This window comes from Ailuropoda melanoleuca, chromosome 5, assembly GCF_002007445.2.
Source record: "Ailuropoda melanoleuca isolate Jingjing chromosome 5, ASM200744v2, whole genome shotgun sequence".
Classification (NCBI taxonomy): domain Eukaryota; kingdom Metazoa; phylum Chordata; class Mammalia; order Carnivora; family Ursidae; genus Ailuropoda; species Ailuropoda melanoleuca.
The window spans coordinates 100865420-100882115 of record NC_048222.1 but is presented as its reverse complement, the minus strand read 5'-3'; the positions used below and the strand labels follow the sequence as shown (position 1 = coordinate 100882115).

At 38.2% G+C, this 16696-nt stretch overlaps 1 protein-coding gene across 4 annotated transcripts in view; it reads right to left on the bottom strand.

Moving 5' to 3' along the window:
* The window catches only part of MAP9 (microtubule associated protein 9), a 28794-nt gene extending 12617 nt beyond the window's left edge, over window positions 1–16177 (bottom strand). For 2 of the 4 annotated variants that reach the window (XM_002924337.4, XM_034661483.1), the window contains exons 1-8: window positions 16044–16177; window positions 15031–15182; window positions 14184–14268; window positions 12728–13048; window positions 6424–6653; window positions 3920–4013; window positions 2181–2419; window positions 489–559 (exon numbers count right to left, since the gene is read on the bottom strand). In XM_002924337.4, coding sequence (XP_002924383.1) covers window positions 489–559; window positions 2181–2419; window positions 3920–4013; window positions 6424–6653; window positions 12728–13048; window positions 14184–14268; window positions 15031–15105 — 1115 coding nt within the window. In that variant the 5' untranslated portion in view covers window positions 15106–15182; window positions 16044–16177. The remainder of the gene's footprint in view (window positions 1–488; window positions 560–2180; window positions 2420–3919; window positions 4014–6423; window positions 6654–12727; window positions 13049–14183; window positions 14269–15030; window positions 15183–16043) is intronic. The other 2 variants (XM_034661482.1, XM_034661481.1) reach the window with 2 other exon arrangements.
* Between the last annotated feature and the right edge of the window lie 519 nt (window positions 16178–16696).

Genomic DNA, 16696 nt, shown 5'->3' with positions numbered 1-16696 from the left:
TTTATTTGATTTATGGTAATTTAAAAGACTGAGAAGGTTTTGATTGGCATTTATGAGATAGGCGTTCATTATCATCAGTGTGAATGAAGCCATATAGAGTCTTCTCATTTCAATAAACCAACTTAGTCCATAGAACCTCCAGGCTTTAAGTACAATTTTCATGTGTGAGACAAAGGTACTTCATAGAGAAGCATAATGCTGGACTTCAGCTTTATTACTGCATATGTACTGTCTCAGGAAAAACAGAAAAGAAACTCCAGCCCAGGAACAATGTAGAGTATAGCGAACCCCTAATCAACTCCTTTTCATAAAAGAATATGATCAACGGAGGAATTTTATCATGAAGTAACTACTTCAGTCACTTCATGAGCTGGGAATTTAAAGAAAATCAAATAATACCAAATGAAATTCACTTTACAGAAGTTAAATTAAAACTGGCTTTATCGGAACGTACACTCATTAATGAGGGATAGTGACAGCTTTATTACCTGCCAGCTGCACTGGATGCTCTATTATTTGTTGACTTTTTAGTCTTCATATTTCTATCTTCAATGGTTTTCTGTTAAAGAGAAAATACCATAGATGGATTACTCACCATGACTACCAGTTAGGCTTAGAGGCCAAACAGCCAGGAAATCAATGTTTTTAAAGCATCTACTACGTGTCAAGTACAGTAGCCACCGGAAACTAATAAGGATACTACATTTTAAAGACGGTTGATGGCCATGAAACATAAAACTAAATGTGAGTCATGACGGAGATAAACTAGGGTATAGTGACAGTGACTAGGGTGAGGGGTTATGTTAATGACAGTGACCAGGGAAGGCCTCCCTGAGGTCTTGACAGCAGTGCTAAGACAAATGATGGGAAGAAAGGGGCCACATGAAGGAAGGCCTATGGAAAAAAAGAAGCAGTGAGTGCTATGAGCCTGAGAAGGGAAAGAGCTTGATAATTTTGAGGAACAGAAAAAGGTGAATGATGCCAAAGCACGGTGAATGGCAGGGAGAGCGGATGAAGATATGGTCAGAGAAGAGTCATGAGGGGTCCTGAGGATGTGGGAAGGAGTTCGCATTTTATTCTTCCGATGACGATCCAACCAAGAGACCTTAGTGGGGAGTGATGTGATTCAGACTCGAGGAAGATCCCTCAGGAGGGAGAAAGGATAAAGCCAAGGATTCAATCAAAAGGTATGTTACAATCTTACTTGTTATACAGAAATTGCCTGCTGTTATTTAGAATGCCTCTATTACATTTCTAGGATCCTGTCTATAAATTCTAGGATACCCTTTTTCTTTTTAAGGAGTAACTTCTCTACTTTACACAGACAGGATAGCACTGAAGTGAGACCACAGATGTTAAGTACATCGCTAACTTAGCCTGAGTGACTTTTTCTGAAGAAAGTGGTTAGGAACAATAAACCCAGAACATGGTTTAATGCACCTTCTCCATAAATTTTAATACAAAGCGCTAATATTCTATATTATAAAAGTCCTATTCAATCACAAGTTTTCAACTAGCACTGTTATCTTCCCCAGTAGTAAGTATACATAACCGCCAGCTAACGATAGCAATAAGGAATAAAGACTAAGTTAAAGAGAAATAAAGACTAAAAATGCTATTCCATAAATCTTAAAAATACAGTATTCTGGTACATTATAGTATAGTGACAAGTAATCCTACAGAACAAAAATCTGGTTCTCAAGGTTAAAATAATAAAAATGTTTCTGATAATAATCCTGCCCATCCATTTAAACAAGCAAGATGAGGATAAACATTTCTTAAAGATCTTCCTTAAAATTTATAGAATGTTTAAAAATGATATCTAAAGGAGTAACTTTCACTAAATTAAAACCTCAGAAATTGTCAGATAGCTGCATTTTTATAACATGAAGACCTACAGAATCTCACCCACTTATGGGTTTGCATTTCTGAGATATTTAAGAGTATATTATGATCATATATCTTTGATAATTTTTAAGGAAATACTGACTCTTATTTATTCACTGCAAACCTTCCCTGAAGTAAAACTCTACTGACTCTATTGTCTACTTGACAATATACCATTATCAAAAGATGAGTTTTCCACAGGCAATTCAGAAGTAATGTGGCAGATAAAATATTTAAAAGGTCTATTCTGAGTTTTAAGCTGTAGTATGAAAGGTATAATTTCATATAAATACCTTTGAAGACTCAGTTGCATCAGTAGATAGTAAGATACTCTGAGATTTCAACAGTGGTGCATCAACTGTTAAGTCACTCATAATCAGTTCAGCTTTCTCCTTTTCTTCTTCAAGGTCATCACTAATCACTTGACTTTCCTGGGATTTCTCAATTGGAGGAGTAACAAAGTCTATCAAAAATGAATTCTCTTCATTTTCATTTGATTTCATGTGGTTTTCAAGGAGTTCTTCATTCTGATCTATTTTGAGACAGAGTCACAAAACTAAAACTCCCTTCTGAATTAATAAGGTGGATAACAGATGCATTTGCTTTCTACTAACTGAGGATTGTTTATAAAATCTCTTTGTCTTGCAGAATAAAATACAAGGAGAGCTATTATGTTCAACTTGAATAAACTTTTCTCCAAAGTGATCTATGAAAGAGAAAATGGCTACTCAATGTACTAAAATATTTGACATACCTAATACTTAGAAAACAACATCATATTAGTAAAGAGAATGGAATAACTACCCTAAACCAAAGACACACCAAAAACTCCTGCTGATGATAAATTAAGTAAGTAGCACGGCAATATCTATTCTAGTCAAAGCTGGGGTTTCTTAGCTGGAATATGTGTAAGTGCGAGGCACACATCCTATTTACCAGAGACACAATGGGTACAGCTGTACACTCGTATACATGCAGGAGAACCAAGAATTCATGCAATTTTAGAAGAGTCATCACACAGAATAAAGCCATCCTCTAGACAGCGGTATTCCTGCTAAGATGCACTGTGGCCTCTGATACCCGCCCTTAGTAATAGGCACTAAAGGCCTACTGCTCATCCTTCCCATGCTCCAAGGGACAGTCTCAAGCTCTGACATGAGAAGATTCAGTTTTGCTATTACAGAACTGCTTCCATTATTCTGTCTCCCCTACTTTGGAATGTTCAACAGAAAGAAATCAGTCATCACCAACTTTCAGTTCTCTAGGAGCCACCTAGTGGCTAACCTTCTATCTTTACTGTCAAAGTCTTAATTCTGCTGCTTTCATTACAGCCATCTTTGAAACTTGTTTTGAAGTTAAGCAGGATTCAAAATAATTTGGTAATAGAGTTAGACCTTTTCATTTGGAGAGCACTCATGACTCAAGTATCATTAGTGGATTCTTTAGAGCTGTTAATCAATGAGTTCGGTAAAAAGAACAAGGACTGTGGAGCCAAAGATCCAAATTATGGCTCCGTCACTGACCTTGGGTATGTTTCCCAATATCTTTGCACTTCAGTTTTTCTCGTCTGTAAAATGACAAAAATTATGCTACACAGTAAGCACTTAATAAATGTTAACACACCTCAGTTCTAGAAACAGTGATGCCTTCTAGCTTGTATTAAGCTGTAAGTCACAGGACTAAGGAAAGAAATACATTGACAACTCACCCCTTACACTCACTGTGTGCTTACTGTGGCACTGTTCTCAGTGCTTTACACGTACTGTTAACTCATTTAGTTCTCATGGCCACTGTGTGGGGTAGATTACTCTTATGATCCCCATTTTAAAAATCAGTATACAGGGCCAGGGAGATTTTGCTGTTGGAACTGTGTCTAGTTCTGCATCTAAAATCAAATAGCACAGTTGGGATTAAAACCGAGGCAAATACAAACATGTATCATTCCTAACCATGGATTCTTCTTTTACAAATAGTATTCCAAACAGTATGGAGTTCACAAATAGACTAAGATGTAATAATTTGATATAACCACCTTTTATGGATGCTTTTTCTCCAGATCCTGGTGAAAAGGAATCTCCATGACTTTCTTTAAGGGGTAATGATGATAGGCTTGTTACCCATGGATCCTGTTTAAAAAAAAAAAAAAAAAAGTATTTACTATGTAAGTTTAGTTCTTAAGGTTTATGGTAGGGCAACAGCATTAGTAAGACTATTTTAAAACTCTGAAATCATCATCATTAGGAATTTGCTGCTGAAACACCAAAAGCATTAAGCCTATGGAGACTAACACACTTTACTTAAAGTCAAGCCTTGATGTCTTGATCATTAAATGGGGTCACTAAAGAGCTATTCTAGTTCTTGAATCTAGTTCTTGATATTTGTTTTCAGTGATTTTCAAAACTTTTGTTCTCAAATCAAATCTCAAATATTTAAGACACAGATTTGATATCTTTTTCTCTAATTCTTATTTCTAAGAAAGCATAATGGAGACAGTAGGCAAAAACCCTTGGTGTCAAATATTACTATTCGTCCAAATGAAAGCAATTTATAAACCAAGTAGACAGCTACTACCAAATAGACAGAAAAAGCATAGATTTCATGCACCTGAGTTGTCCTCAAAATTCTGAAAATTGTATCTGAAATGAAACAATTATATTTGTGTGTCTGAACTAAACATGTCTTTAGAGAACAGTAATCTAGCCTAAAGTTGATGGTATCATAATGTAAGAAGTTTGACTTTGCTGTATAAATAATAAATTCTATTTTTCAATTCCACAATATTTTATGGTACAAAGACAATTATTTGTCAAAAGCAATAAACAGAAACCATCTAGGAAGCTGGCAAAAGGGCAGAAACACAGGAATCTACCTTGAGACAAAGCTTTGCAGAGGAGACTGGCTAGTTAGTAGCTTTTTGCCTGAGTACATTCACCCATCTGTGCAGCTCAAGGGGTAGAAGGTTACAGCCTTACTGGACTAGCTCAAGGGAGCAGAGGATAGAGTTTAGGACAAGATCAGCCAGTAAGTTTGAAGAAGAGCTGCAGTGGACATGAACCTCAAAACTTGCATATAAAATTCACCCAAAACCCTTTGCTCATCTATGCATGGCATAGAAAAGACGTCAGAGAAGATCCTGTAAAATCACAGCAGTTAGAAACTGAAAGAACAAAGCAGAGATTTCCGTTGATTTCCATGGCAAGGGACACAGAGTTGGGAATGTGAGTCCAGCCACAATATATGCATACTAAAACACGTGTTCAGAGGAACAGAACTGAACCTAGAATCTCTACAACATATCGTTCATAATATCCTGTATTCAATCAAAAAGTTACTAAATAGGTGAAGAAATGGAAAATTGTGGTGCACATTCATGAAAAAAACAAAAAACCCACAAAAACAGTCCTCAGGAGCCAACCTAGAGATGACCCAGACGTGCAATTAGCAAACAAGGACTTTAGAGTAGGTATTATAAATATGTTCAAGCACTTAAAGGAAACGCACGCATAGAGGTTGACACAGATGGATCTTAAAGATACAAAAAATACAAAAAATACCAATGGACATTATAGTGTTGGAAACTATAATATTAAAAAGAGAATTTGCTGGATAGACAACAGCAGATCGGGGATGACACAACTGGAAAGTGAACCTGATGGCAGAGCAACACAAATTATTCAATCTGAAAAACAAAGGGAATAAAGACTGAAGAAACATGAACAGAATTTTAGAGATCAGGTGAGACATATCAAAGATTTCAGTCCTAAAAGGAGAGTAAAGAAAACTAGGGCAGGAAAAAATAACTTAAAACTCCCCATTTTCATAGAAATTATCAGTTTATAGACCATGAAAGCTCAATGAAATCCAAGCAGAATAAATGTTTTTAAAAAACCCACACCTAGGTCACCTGAGTGGCTCAGTAGGTTAAGAGAGGGGGCCCAGCGTTCCCCCCCAATAACAATACATAGTAAACTCTCTGATGAAATCCTGAAGGGTCATATTTACCATTTCGGCAGATTCCAAAAATACAGGACAGTGCCTTGATCATTCAATATACCTTTGCCGAGTGTATAAAACCAATGAATAACATGGCACTGGCTATATGGTCCTTAGCCAGAGATTATACAATTCAAAGATATGTGAATAAAACTCTAAATTCTTATGATGAAAGGTAGACAGCATTGCATAGATTCAAAGGGCAACATATTTTTTTCACATTTTGCTTTCTCTGAAATCAGATGATGCATTTTATAATTACTGGTGTATATAGATTAATTGGCAGAGTTTCCTTCTTTCATAGCAGTACATAAAATAATGCTATATCTTCGCTATTCCTTACAGTTGGTGAAGTTTTAGACTCGATGGAATACTGTATTAAAAAAAAAAACCCTTTAGATTTTTTCCCTATCAATTGCTGAAGAAAACATGTAAACACACACATACACACACATGCATGCACACAAATATTCTCTTCTTCATAATCAGATGCAAAGACCTCAGTTCAAGAGCACAATTCAGCAGTTCATCAGAAGTGCTGACCTCAGGATCGAGGTTTTCAGAGAACGATTTTTTCTCAGCTTCTAGTTGTCGGTCACTTAGCTTTGGAAGGGGGGAAGGTGCAGAACGTGCCTCCAATTCTTCACGAAGAGCAGTTGTCTTATCTTCTCCTAGCCCCTCTTTCTCCTCCTTATGGTTGTGTCTCTTCAACATGCTCCGCGGCCGAGGTGAAGGCTTAAAGTGATTGTCTGCTTCAAGGCTGCTGCTGTTTTCTGTTGAAAAATAAGCCGTTTTAATGTGAGCATATAAAACAATACCCATGACTTCAACTACCACGGGGGTGCCATCCCACTTTCCTCCTGTGCCTCTGCTCCTTGGCTCTCTGTCCTCGGGCGTCCAGAAGAAGCCCACAACCTTTCTCTACACAGAGTTCCCATAAGCACTAATAAGCAATAGCTCAAAATCAAATTTTCTTTTTTAAAAGTAGCTATCATCCTGGAAGGAGCTAGTATACTTTACTCTTGTGAGAAGTTAACTCTTCAATTTTATGAACTCTCATAGCACTCAAAAAAATAAAAAACAAAATACAACTGTGCCCAGTTTCTGCCTCTAAAAAACAGGAGGGGGGCTCATCCATAAACCTTTAGTGAGTCTCTGCTGCCAGGCACCATACACATTACTCAGATTACTGGACTTCATATTCAAGACAGTGACAATGGCCCTGTCCAAGGATTTTACAGGTTGGGCGGGGAGGAGGTTCTAAACAAAAGAAATTCCAAGAGAAAGGTAAGTTCTAAGTATGAAGACGATGTGGGTGCCGGGGACAAAAGTGCTCGCTCTCACCGGAGGGAGGAAGGAAGAACTGCATTTATGAGCTGCTGTTCTCAGAGTCCATAAAATCTCTCTGGAGTAATTAAAATTTCTCAGTGACTATTTCCATTACTTCCAAGTTTAAAACAATAATCTAATGCTGGTGTACTTCCAGCCCTCAAAATATAAGAAAGTTTTTTACATAAACTTTTTGCCTAAATTTTACCTGTTATGCATATTCATTTCTCCATTGTTCTACCGGTGTTTTCTTATGACAAAACTTCAAAACTGAAATAATCAACACTTTCCTCCTTTTTATCTATACATGGGCTTATGAATGCTGCTAGAAGATTCCATCATCATACCAAGCTGGCACTGCTATAAATGTTTCATTGCCAATTTTAGCTGTGTCCTAAACTCTGGCCAAATTCTCAAGCCATCTCGGATTCTTCCCTCTGTTCCTCCATACCCAAAGCGTCAAGATACTCTATTGATTCTTCTTGCTACATCTCTCATTTATCCCACTTTTTACCGCCCCCCCCCCGGCCCCCTCCCCGGTCAGCTCTTGTCTGCTCTTTCCTAAATTACTGCCTCAGGGGTTATTTATAAAATGAAAATCAGATCACATCGCTTCTCTCCACAAAATGCTTCAATGGCTCCCCAGCGCCCAATCCTACGGAATAAAAGCTTAAGTGCCTGTGAACAAGATAAAAGGTCTTATGGTCTTCTCCCTGGCAGCTCACGCTGCCTCGTCTACCAGCACACCCACTCTCCAACCTGTGTTCCGGAAATGCCGGGCTCTCTGCCCTCTCGCGCATGCGCCACAATCCCGCCAGCTACCATCCTTTTACCCAAGCTGATCCCTCTGCCTAGAATGTCCGCTTCCTGCTTCTCCTGACGAATGGTTGCATGTCATTCGAGCCCCAGTGTAAGAGAATACTGTATAATGCCTGGAAGAAGGTGTTGAGTCAGGTTTTTTTAATTGTGGTAAGAACACTTAACCACAGATCTACCCTCTTAACAAATTTTAAGCGCACAATACGGTATTGTTAACTGAAGGACTGGTGTTGTACAGCAGGTCTCTGGAATAGAATATTCACCTTGCGTAAGCGAAACTTTACACCTGTTGAACAGCAACTCCCTTTTGCCTCTCCCCACAGCCCCTGGCAACCACCATTCTACCTTCTGTCTATTTCAGATATTTCATACCTAAATCGTGGCTCTGACACCAGCACTGTAACCTGACAGAATCATATAACCTCCACAAACTCAGTTTTCCCATTGGTAAAATGAGGTAAGAATTCCTACTGCATAGCACAGTTCCTGATTCACAGTAAGTGCTCAGTGCACACTAACAACCATGGTAAACTTTTCCTTTCTTTCATTGTGTTTTTTTGTTTTTGTTTTATTGGTTTGTTTATCACACCCTTTTTTTTCAGGGTGGTCTCTCCTCTTCTCCATCCTTGTAATTCTAGTGGGCTAACAAGTATTTCCTCCATACCTCAGTGAGAAGGGTGGCCCACAAGGCATACCATCCCCCCGGCTTATCACTGAAACTTCATTCCCCCCGTCCACAGCAAGCGGTCAGGTCAGTATTTTTCTATTTAGAGTTGGAGGATATGCCTTTAAGGTCATGAAGCTGGAAGGATATGATTTGGGGACGACTACTGCCAACTAAGGGATGTCTGAGACAAAGAGACCAAATGACAAAAATATAGGACGAAAGGATGGAGGAACTGAGCCAGTAATAGGGGTGGGAGGAGATAGTGAGAAGGTCTGGGAATCAGGGAAGGAAGACAGAAGTAGAGAATCCAAATGACATAAAAGTACTGTTTCCAAACTTAATCACACCTAAAGAGAGGTCTTCTCACATCCATGCTCAATAAGGTGATAAATTCCTCTTTCCACAAGTTTGAGTTGAGTCATTTGCAACTAAAACTCCTGACTACGGTGCTATTATTTGTCAGTTACAACTATTCTTGCCATTTCCTCCAGGAAGCCTTCCCTGATACCCTTAGGTAAACTCAGGTGCCTACTTTCCTGTGTTCTTACTGCATCTTTTATAAAACTTCCCATTAAATTGTAAAGTCTTTGCTATGGTCTGAATGTTTGTGTACTCCCCAATTCTTAGGGTGAAATCCTAACCGCAAAGGTGATGGTATTAAGCAGTAGGAAGGTGATCAGGTCATGAGGATGGAACCTTCATGAAAGGGGATTATAAAAGAGCCTCCAGAGAGCTCCCTCGACCCTTCCTCCATGTAAAGATATAATGAGAAGTCTGAGACCCGGAAGAGGGCTCTCACCTGACCATGCTGGCACTGTGATCTTAGACTTCTACCTTCTAGAACTGTGAGAAATAGGTGTCTGTTGTTTAAAACCCATTCAGTCTATGGCACTTTGATAGAGTGGCCTAAATGGACTAAGTCTTGGAGGATTGGTACTATGTCTTTTTTATTTTTTTATTTTTTTGGTACTATGTCTTTATAATATCGTATTCTTCATTTTTTTTTAAGATTTTATTTATTTATTTGACAGAGATAGAGACAGCCAGCGAGAGAGGGAACACAAGCAGGGGGAGTGGGAGAGGAAGAAGCAGGCTCCCAGCAGAGGAGACTGATGTGGGGCTCGATCCCGGAACGCCGGGATCATGCCCTGAGCCGAAGGCAGACGCTTAATGACTGAGCCACCCAGGAGCCCCCGTATTCTTAGTTATTATCACAGTGCTTATAACACAGTGAAACAGACTGTGTTCAAAATAAATATGTATGGAAAAATAAAATGATCTGCTTATGAACAAATGCTAAATAATAAAAGCATTTAGAAAAGTGCTTGATTTGCACCAGGCTGTTCTAAACACTTCAAATATATAAACTCATTTAATTGCCTCAAACCTCTAGTGCAGGTTCAACTATTATGCCCACTTTACAGACAAATAAAACGAGGAACAGAGGTTGTGTGCCTATGGCCATAAACTCTAGTTTGTGGGATTAAAGCAAGAGCACCCTGGCTCCAAAGTTCATGACTTTAGTCATTTTCATGCTAAAATAAAAGCAACAAACCCCGTAAAAATTACTTTCTGCAATCACTACCCATGTGACAGTTGCTCAGTAAAGTGAAAGAGTCTAGTTATTGCACTTTCCACAAAAGATAAGAAGAACAAAAGAAACTTTCAGGTTCCAATATTTTTATAAAGCATGAATTGCTCCTCGGAAACGTCTCACCACATTAAAAACATTAGGCTCCAAACTTTGTAAGAAAAAGGAAAAGTCTAAAAATTTAGAAAAGGATAAAGCTTAGCTTGTGAACCACACTTTCTTTCATGAGTGAATCATTCATTTATTCATTTATGCATTAAAATACTTATTGAATTGTATATGCCAGGCACTGACCACTAATCTGAATTTTTTTCTTCAATCTGAAGAGCCTAGGAATAATGACCAAAATTTCACTTCCAGAAGTGTTGCCAAGTTTTCAGAAAAAAAAAAAAAAAAAAAAACTACATCTATACATTTTCAAAATGCTTTCTTTTATAATTAAGTATAAATGATTACCTGTTTTTGGTAATTATTTTTATGTAACACATAGTAAATTGCAAATGGCTAATGACTTTAAAAATAAGTATGCCACATTTGTGTATGGTATTTAGAATCCTGGTGCCATCTTGTGGTTTAAAGACAGTATTTCTCTATTCATTTTAATTTGTCACAGGTTTTTTTTAAAAAAGGTATTAAATTGGTGGAATACTGATGATTATCTACCATAAAGTTCTAATTATATACTTCTACCTGTATCAGTCCAACTTTTAGCTTCTGAATGCTTACATTTTCTTATTTACTTAATGAAAAGCTCTTCAGAATCAATACAAATAGGATAAACATAATCTACAAAAATAGATTTCTAAAGTCAGTGGGACTAGGAAACACTGTCTGCTCTATCCTTCCTGAAGAGTCCCCATTCATATTTCTTTATTAATGGCTCCAAGAAGTTCTCTCATACAGAAATTACTTTAAAATTTCTATAATTCTGTGTTTTTCCAATAATACCAATGAGCAAACTGTAGAATGTTCTTGGGGAAATGGTGAACTACTGGATTATTCACCAAGTTCCATTATGCTCCCTTTCCCTCCATTTTTGATGCTATTCAGTACACCGGGAAGGTACATCTCAGCAATTTAATTCTGTCTCATTATGCCTTGTGCTTATATTTTTGGTAGAATTATACAGCTTCTGAGATATACTTCAATAGATTCTCAAAACAATTCTGTAGAACAAGAAGAGCAGGCTTTATTCTCCTCCTCATGAGGACAATAAGGCCTACCCTATTTGCCAAGGTCACACATAATTATCATACTGTGGCTTTTCTCCTAGTAGTCCCTGCTCTGTTCATATCTGAAAGTCAGTGGGATTGTGGGGGAAGGAGTGGTTCCCTGATATATGTCTGAAATAAAGTTCTACCTGATGTTACCCGTGATATCTAATATGTGAAACATAAAATATTTACCAGTGGAGTATTTAATGATGATATAAAGGAAAGAGATTTTTATGAAGGTTAGTATCAACTAATATTTTTTCTATAAAACAGGAAAAAACAACTAGAAGACACCAAACCCTTAAACTTCTATGCCCCTATTTCTATGTGGTGGCCCAGGGGATCTCAGAGAGGCTGGTTCCTGTTTCACTCCATCTTTGCTCCATTGTGCCCAGAGCTCAGCAGAATTGTGGAGAAATTACTGTACTCCCAATCTCACCAGGAACTTCCCTTCAGAAAACTGAGTTTTAGTGGATTTTCCCAGGGAACAGAGAAACTACATGGAGATTCTCTTAAGGAAAGTTAGAGGCTTAAATACCAACATCAACAAAACTCTCTCCCTTCATATACTCAAATGTCAAAAAACTTTCTGGCAAATGATGGCATGGAAATGATTGTTTGAAGGACAAGTTCCTTCCTGATGTAACTAATTTCTGGAGTGTAAGATGGATTAGGAAGGACTGCATTGCAGTCCCATCCCTAAAAACAAAATTGCGGCCCAAAGGCCTCGCAAGGCTGGACGGGAGCCACAGCTGTGGATGACAAGGTACTCTGGCCTTCTATCAGGCACCAGCATAAATGCAAGACTGACATGCAACTGGACAGCAGCATTATGAGTTTTCTCTATGGTTCCATTATTTTGATTTATAACCCTAAAATTAAAAAGTTAAGTCTACTTCTTAAATATCTACTAGCTACCATATAAAGATATTTTGTGATGATCTTAAAATAAGTTTTCAAGGGGCACCTAGGTGGCTTAGTGGGGTAAGCGTCTGCCTGCGACTCAGGTCATGATCTCAGGGTCCTGGGATCAGAGCACTCAGATTCCCTGCTCAGCGGGGAGTCTACTTGTGCCTCTGCCTCTGTCCCTCCCACCACTCATGCTCTCTCTCTCATTCTCTTTCTCTCAAATAAATAACTAAAATCTTTTTTAAAAATTAAAAAATAAAAATAAATAAATAAATAAAATAAGCTTTCAAGAAATGCAATTATAGTAACGGGAATTACCTGAAGATGTGCTTTTGACTGGAAGAGTTCTGGGTTTAGGTTTCATTTTAATTTTGTCTTTTTCAATTTCCTGGTCTTTATTTTGAGATTCAGATAAGGCAGTTCCAACCATGTCTCCACAACCACCAGGTGCCATTTCTTCCTCATTTTTGGTGGAGAACACTGGCTCATCTTTCATTATGTCACTGTCTGATTTCTTGGTTTTCAAAAAAGACCGTTTTGGAGACTTCTTTTCTTCATCATCTGATAAATGGAAATCATTCATTTTTTTCTTATCTGAATTTTCATCTACTGAGGTGTCAGAAAAATCACCCAAGGAAACTGAAAAGTGGATGAGAAAAAATGTTTTCAATAGTCTCTTTTAAAGTTGTGAGGGTTATATAAATCAAAAAGATTGCCTTGAAGACTAGAAATTAATTTACAACCATGAATGGATGCAAGTAGCTCTAAAACACAGCTGACGTACGCAGTTTTTATTGGTATTCATGAAATAAAAATTTCAATTTCATTAATGTATTCAAAACATACTTATTGAGAGGGAATTGTGTGCCAAACCCTCAGCTTGCTCTGAGAAGTCATTCAAAGTTTCCTCAAAATAACAATGACATGAATATTTAAATTAGGTTTTGGACTGTAGAGCTTTTATGTGCAAACGACTTCATTATATAAAACCAAAAGCGTTGGTAAGTGGAAGAATTTTACTAGTTATTTGCTAATTATATTATTTTCCATAAAAATTTCAGTACTACAATTTCATCCATACAAGAGTACTGGATTTTACTGTGAGAAGAATAATAAAGAATGCCAACTTAACTACATAGCAATGCTGTAACCACTGTTTTGATTGTTTTCACAGAGAACATTAAAAGTTAGTCACTATATTAAAGAATATTAAATATTAATTTAATTATTAAGAATATTAAAGTATAAAACACTGAGTTTCAAGTTTAGAATTCTGTGTGCTTACACCAGAAACCCAAAATGTTAATATTTTTACATAATCAAAGGAGATCATACTAGCACTGATATACTAGGTTTTTAAAATGGAGCCCCTATTACAGCCAAAAAAATCTGATTTACAAAAAGCATTACAAAAGTGATTCTGACATGCACCAAAGTTTAGTTCTCTAGGCTCTAGTCTTTAATTTGCTATAGAGTCTCATAGAGTTGACATAGGTTGTGTCCAACATGGTTTACAGCAGACAGGAATTCTTTTATTTCAAACCTGCTATCGGTTAATTTCTATTTTCAGTATACACCATTCAGAAACAAAGACAATCATACAACTTCTTCATGAAGATTACAAGTAGCTTTTTACTCATTAAAAAGTTGGAAATTTAAAACCAGTGTATATATAGGTATTATTTTAACGTGATTGTTTTTGAAGGGATGAGCTAAACATAACTAAGGAAGCAAAAAGAGGAAAAGCGGTTTACTTTTCCACATTCACACATACCAATCTCATCACTGTCAAAGTCATCTGAGTATTCAGAACTTCTTTGCCTGGCTGAGCGAGCTGTAATTGCTTTTATTAGCTCATCCTGAAACGAAAAAATTCAAATCAATTTCCACCCAAACATAGCGGTCTCAAATTTGGAATTAATTCTTTAAACAAACAATGCTTGATTAATAACTGCTTTCAAACTCAGGTTTCATTCATATAACAAATGTTCAGTGAAGCCTACCTTATGCCATGCACCCAAGCCCTCAGACTCAATGTGTAACATCACAGACAAGATCCTTCTCCTTATGGAGTTCAATTGGAGGAGACAGGCAATATCAAATAAATAAATTACAGGGTGTAATTAGGGCGGGAGAGTAATAAGACAGGACTCAATTTAGACGGAATTTATTACAAACTGGCATTTTGGAAGAAACTGGTACTTTTTAAGATCCTTTGTTTTAGCACATTGCAGTAACAAATGTAATTAATTCTGTAAACTTAGAGGCTGAGTTCAAAATTATAGTGACTGGATAGAGAAAACTGAAATGTTATTATGTTACAACAGAAAAAAAATCATATGCAAATTTGAAGTTGCTATATAACTTAACTTTTAAAAGTTGTTTTAAACTTTTAACGTAGTAAGAACTTAGTAGTGAAGCTAGTTAAGTAGTCTGAAAGCCACACAGAAGAGTTTTAATACTGGAGCCTAAACACGATCCTCTGCCAAACCTCCAAAGGAATGTAAGGTGTACTCCTGCATTATACAGGGCCCTTTCTAGAATCGCTTCAAGTCCAACATTGTTAATACAGTGTTTACCTTTAAATTCACTCAAAATAAAAATGTTTTGAAATACTTTACCTGGAAAGTAGTCCTTTTGGTGACTTTTGGACTCTTTGTATAAGCCAAAGTTGTACTAAAAACTTCATCAGACATAATGGTTTTGTTTTTTCACGCTTTACCTTTATAAAACAGCTAATACATAATAGAAATAATTCAAACTCTGATGGTGTCTGAAATACACAAAAAACAAATCAGACGTTTTTGCATGTTTGAGAATTTCTATTATCCTTTAAAAAGTGCTAAAAAAGGCAAACAAAAAAAAAAACAAGAAAAGCATCTCATGAACATTGCGCTACATGTTCACTTAAATATGCAGAGTTCTTCTAAAGAAATATAAAATTTTCACGAGTTTGTTATCAAAAAAATTAAAGTCAAGTTGAAGTTATCCTAAAATAGTTATGCATTATTTTAAGGATGAGCAAATAAATGACCGCAACAGCTTAATATGATAAAATGTTGCCAATTAAAATACAACATCTTATTTTTCACTCGTCTTCCATTCAAAAAATATAACATTGCCCACGAAACAGCCATACCTTATTTTAAAAAGACTACCAAGGAGATCGGCAGCATAAAAGATACAACTAGAAGGACCACCAAAACAAACAAACAAAAGCTTGCGTACAGCTCTAGTGAAAGACTTAGATCATAAAGCTAAACTGCAATAGCGGTATTTTTTTCCAGTCGCTCTCCCCTCTCACAACGGTTCCCACTGGGCTAAATAAAACAAAACGATGCTTCCATGGTAGGCAGCATTAAAATCACTGCACGAATGGGCCCGTGAATTTTCTCGTGCTCGGAGTGGAGGCCTGGGCCTCGGCCACCCCGCCGTCCGCCGCCCCGCCGTCCGCCGCAGCGCGCGCCCAGGGACCGCTGTCGCCCGGCCGGGTGGCGCCCGGGTCCCAGCCGGCTCCGCACTGCACCGCGCCGCCCGCCCGCCCAGCTCCCTGCACTCGCCAGGCCCGTGCACACGGAACGCTGTCCACGTCCTGTTCCTCCGAGACCCCCCAAGACCCGTGTTTTGTACCCACCCCAGCCGATCCTGCGGTGGGCTCCTCGCTACCCTAAGGACTGAGCCCCTGGCCTTGAGCAGAAACCTCTCGTCCGGACCCGGGCCTGCCGTCTCTCGGAGACTGGCACTGGACTGAGCATAGGGGAGGGACTAAAAGCGGAGACAGGAGGCGGTTGCTAGGAAACCGCGTCTCCGGAAGGAAGTGACTTCCCTACCGCCAGGTCTCTCGGGTACCCGACACCTCTCTTCCGCCTGACGCGTTGCTGAGGCAACCGCCCAGACGAAGGAAATGACATCACCCTTTGGGTCCCGGGAAAGGGGTGCATTATCGTCTACAGTGCTACAGCTGTTGCCTAGGAGATAGGACCCTCCCGCTCCCACCCGGAACAGCGAGCCTAGGCTTGCTCTTGGAGAGAGAGTCCTTATCTCCACCTGCTGCTTGAGCCCAAGCACATTTACAGTTTTGCCAGAGTTAGGATATGAAGTTCTGCTAATCGGAATAGTGTACTGACGGAATAGCGTACTGACAGATGGAACAGAATAACTACACAGTGTCATTTGCAGGCTAAGGAGAGGACCTGCTCCATTGAATCCTGGTACTCCTTCCCAATACCCGTGTGATGTCAAGCAAATAATGCTCCAGTTTCCTCTTCTGGGAAAATAATAATAATA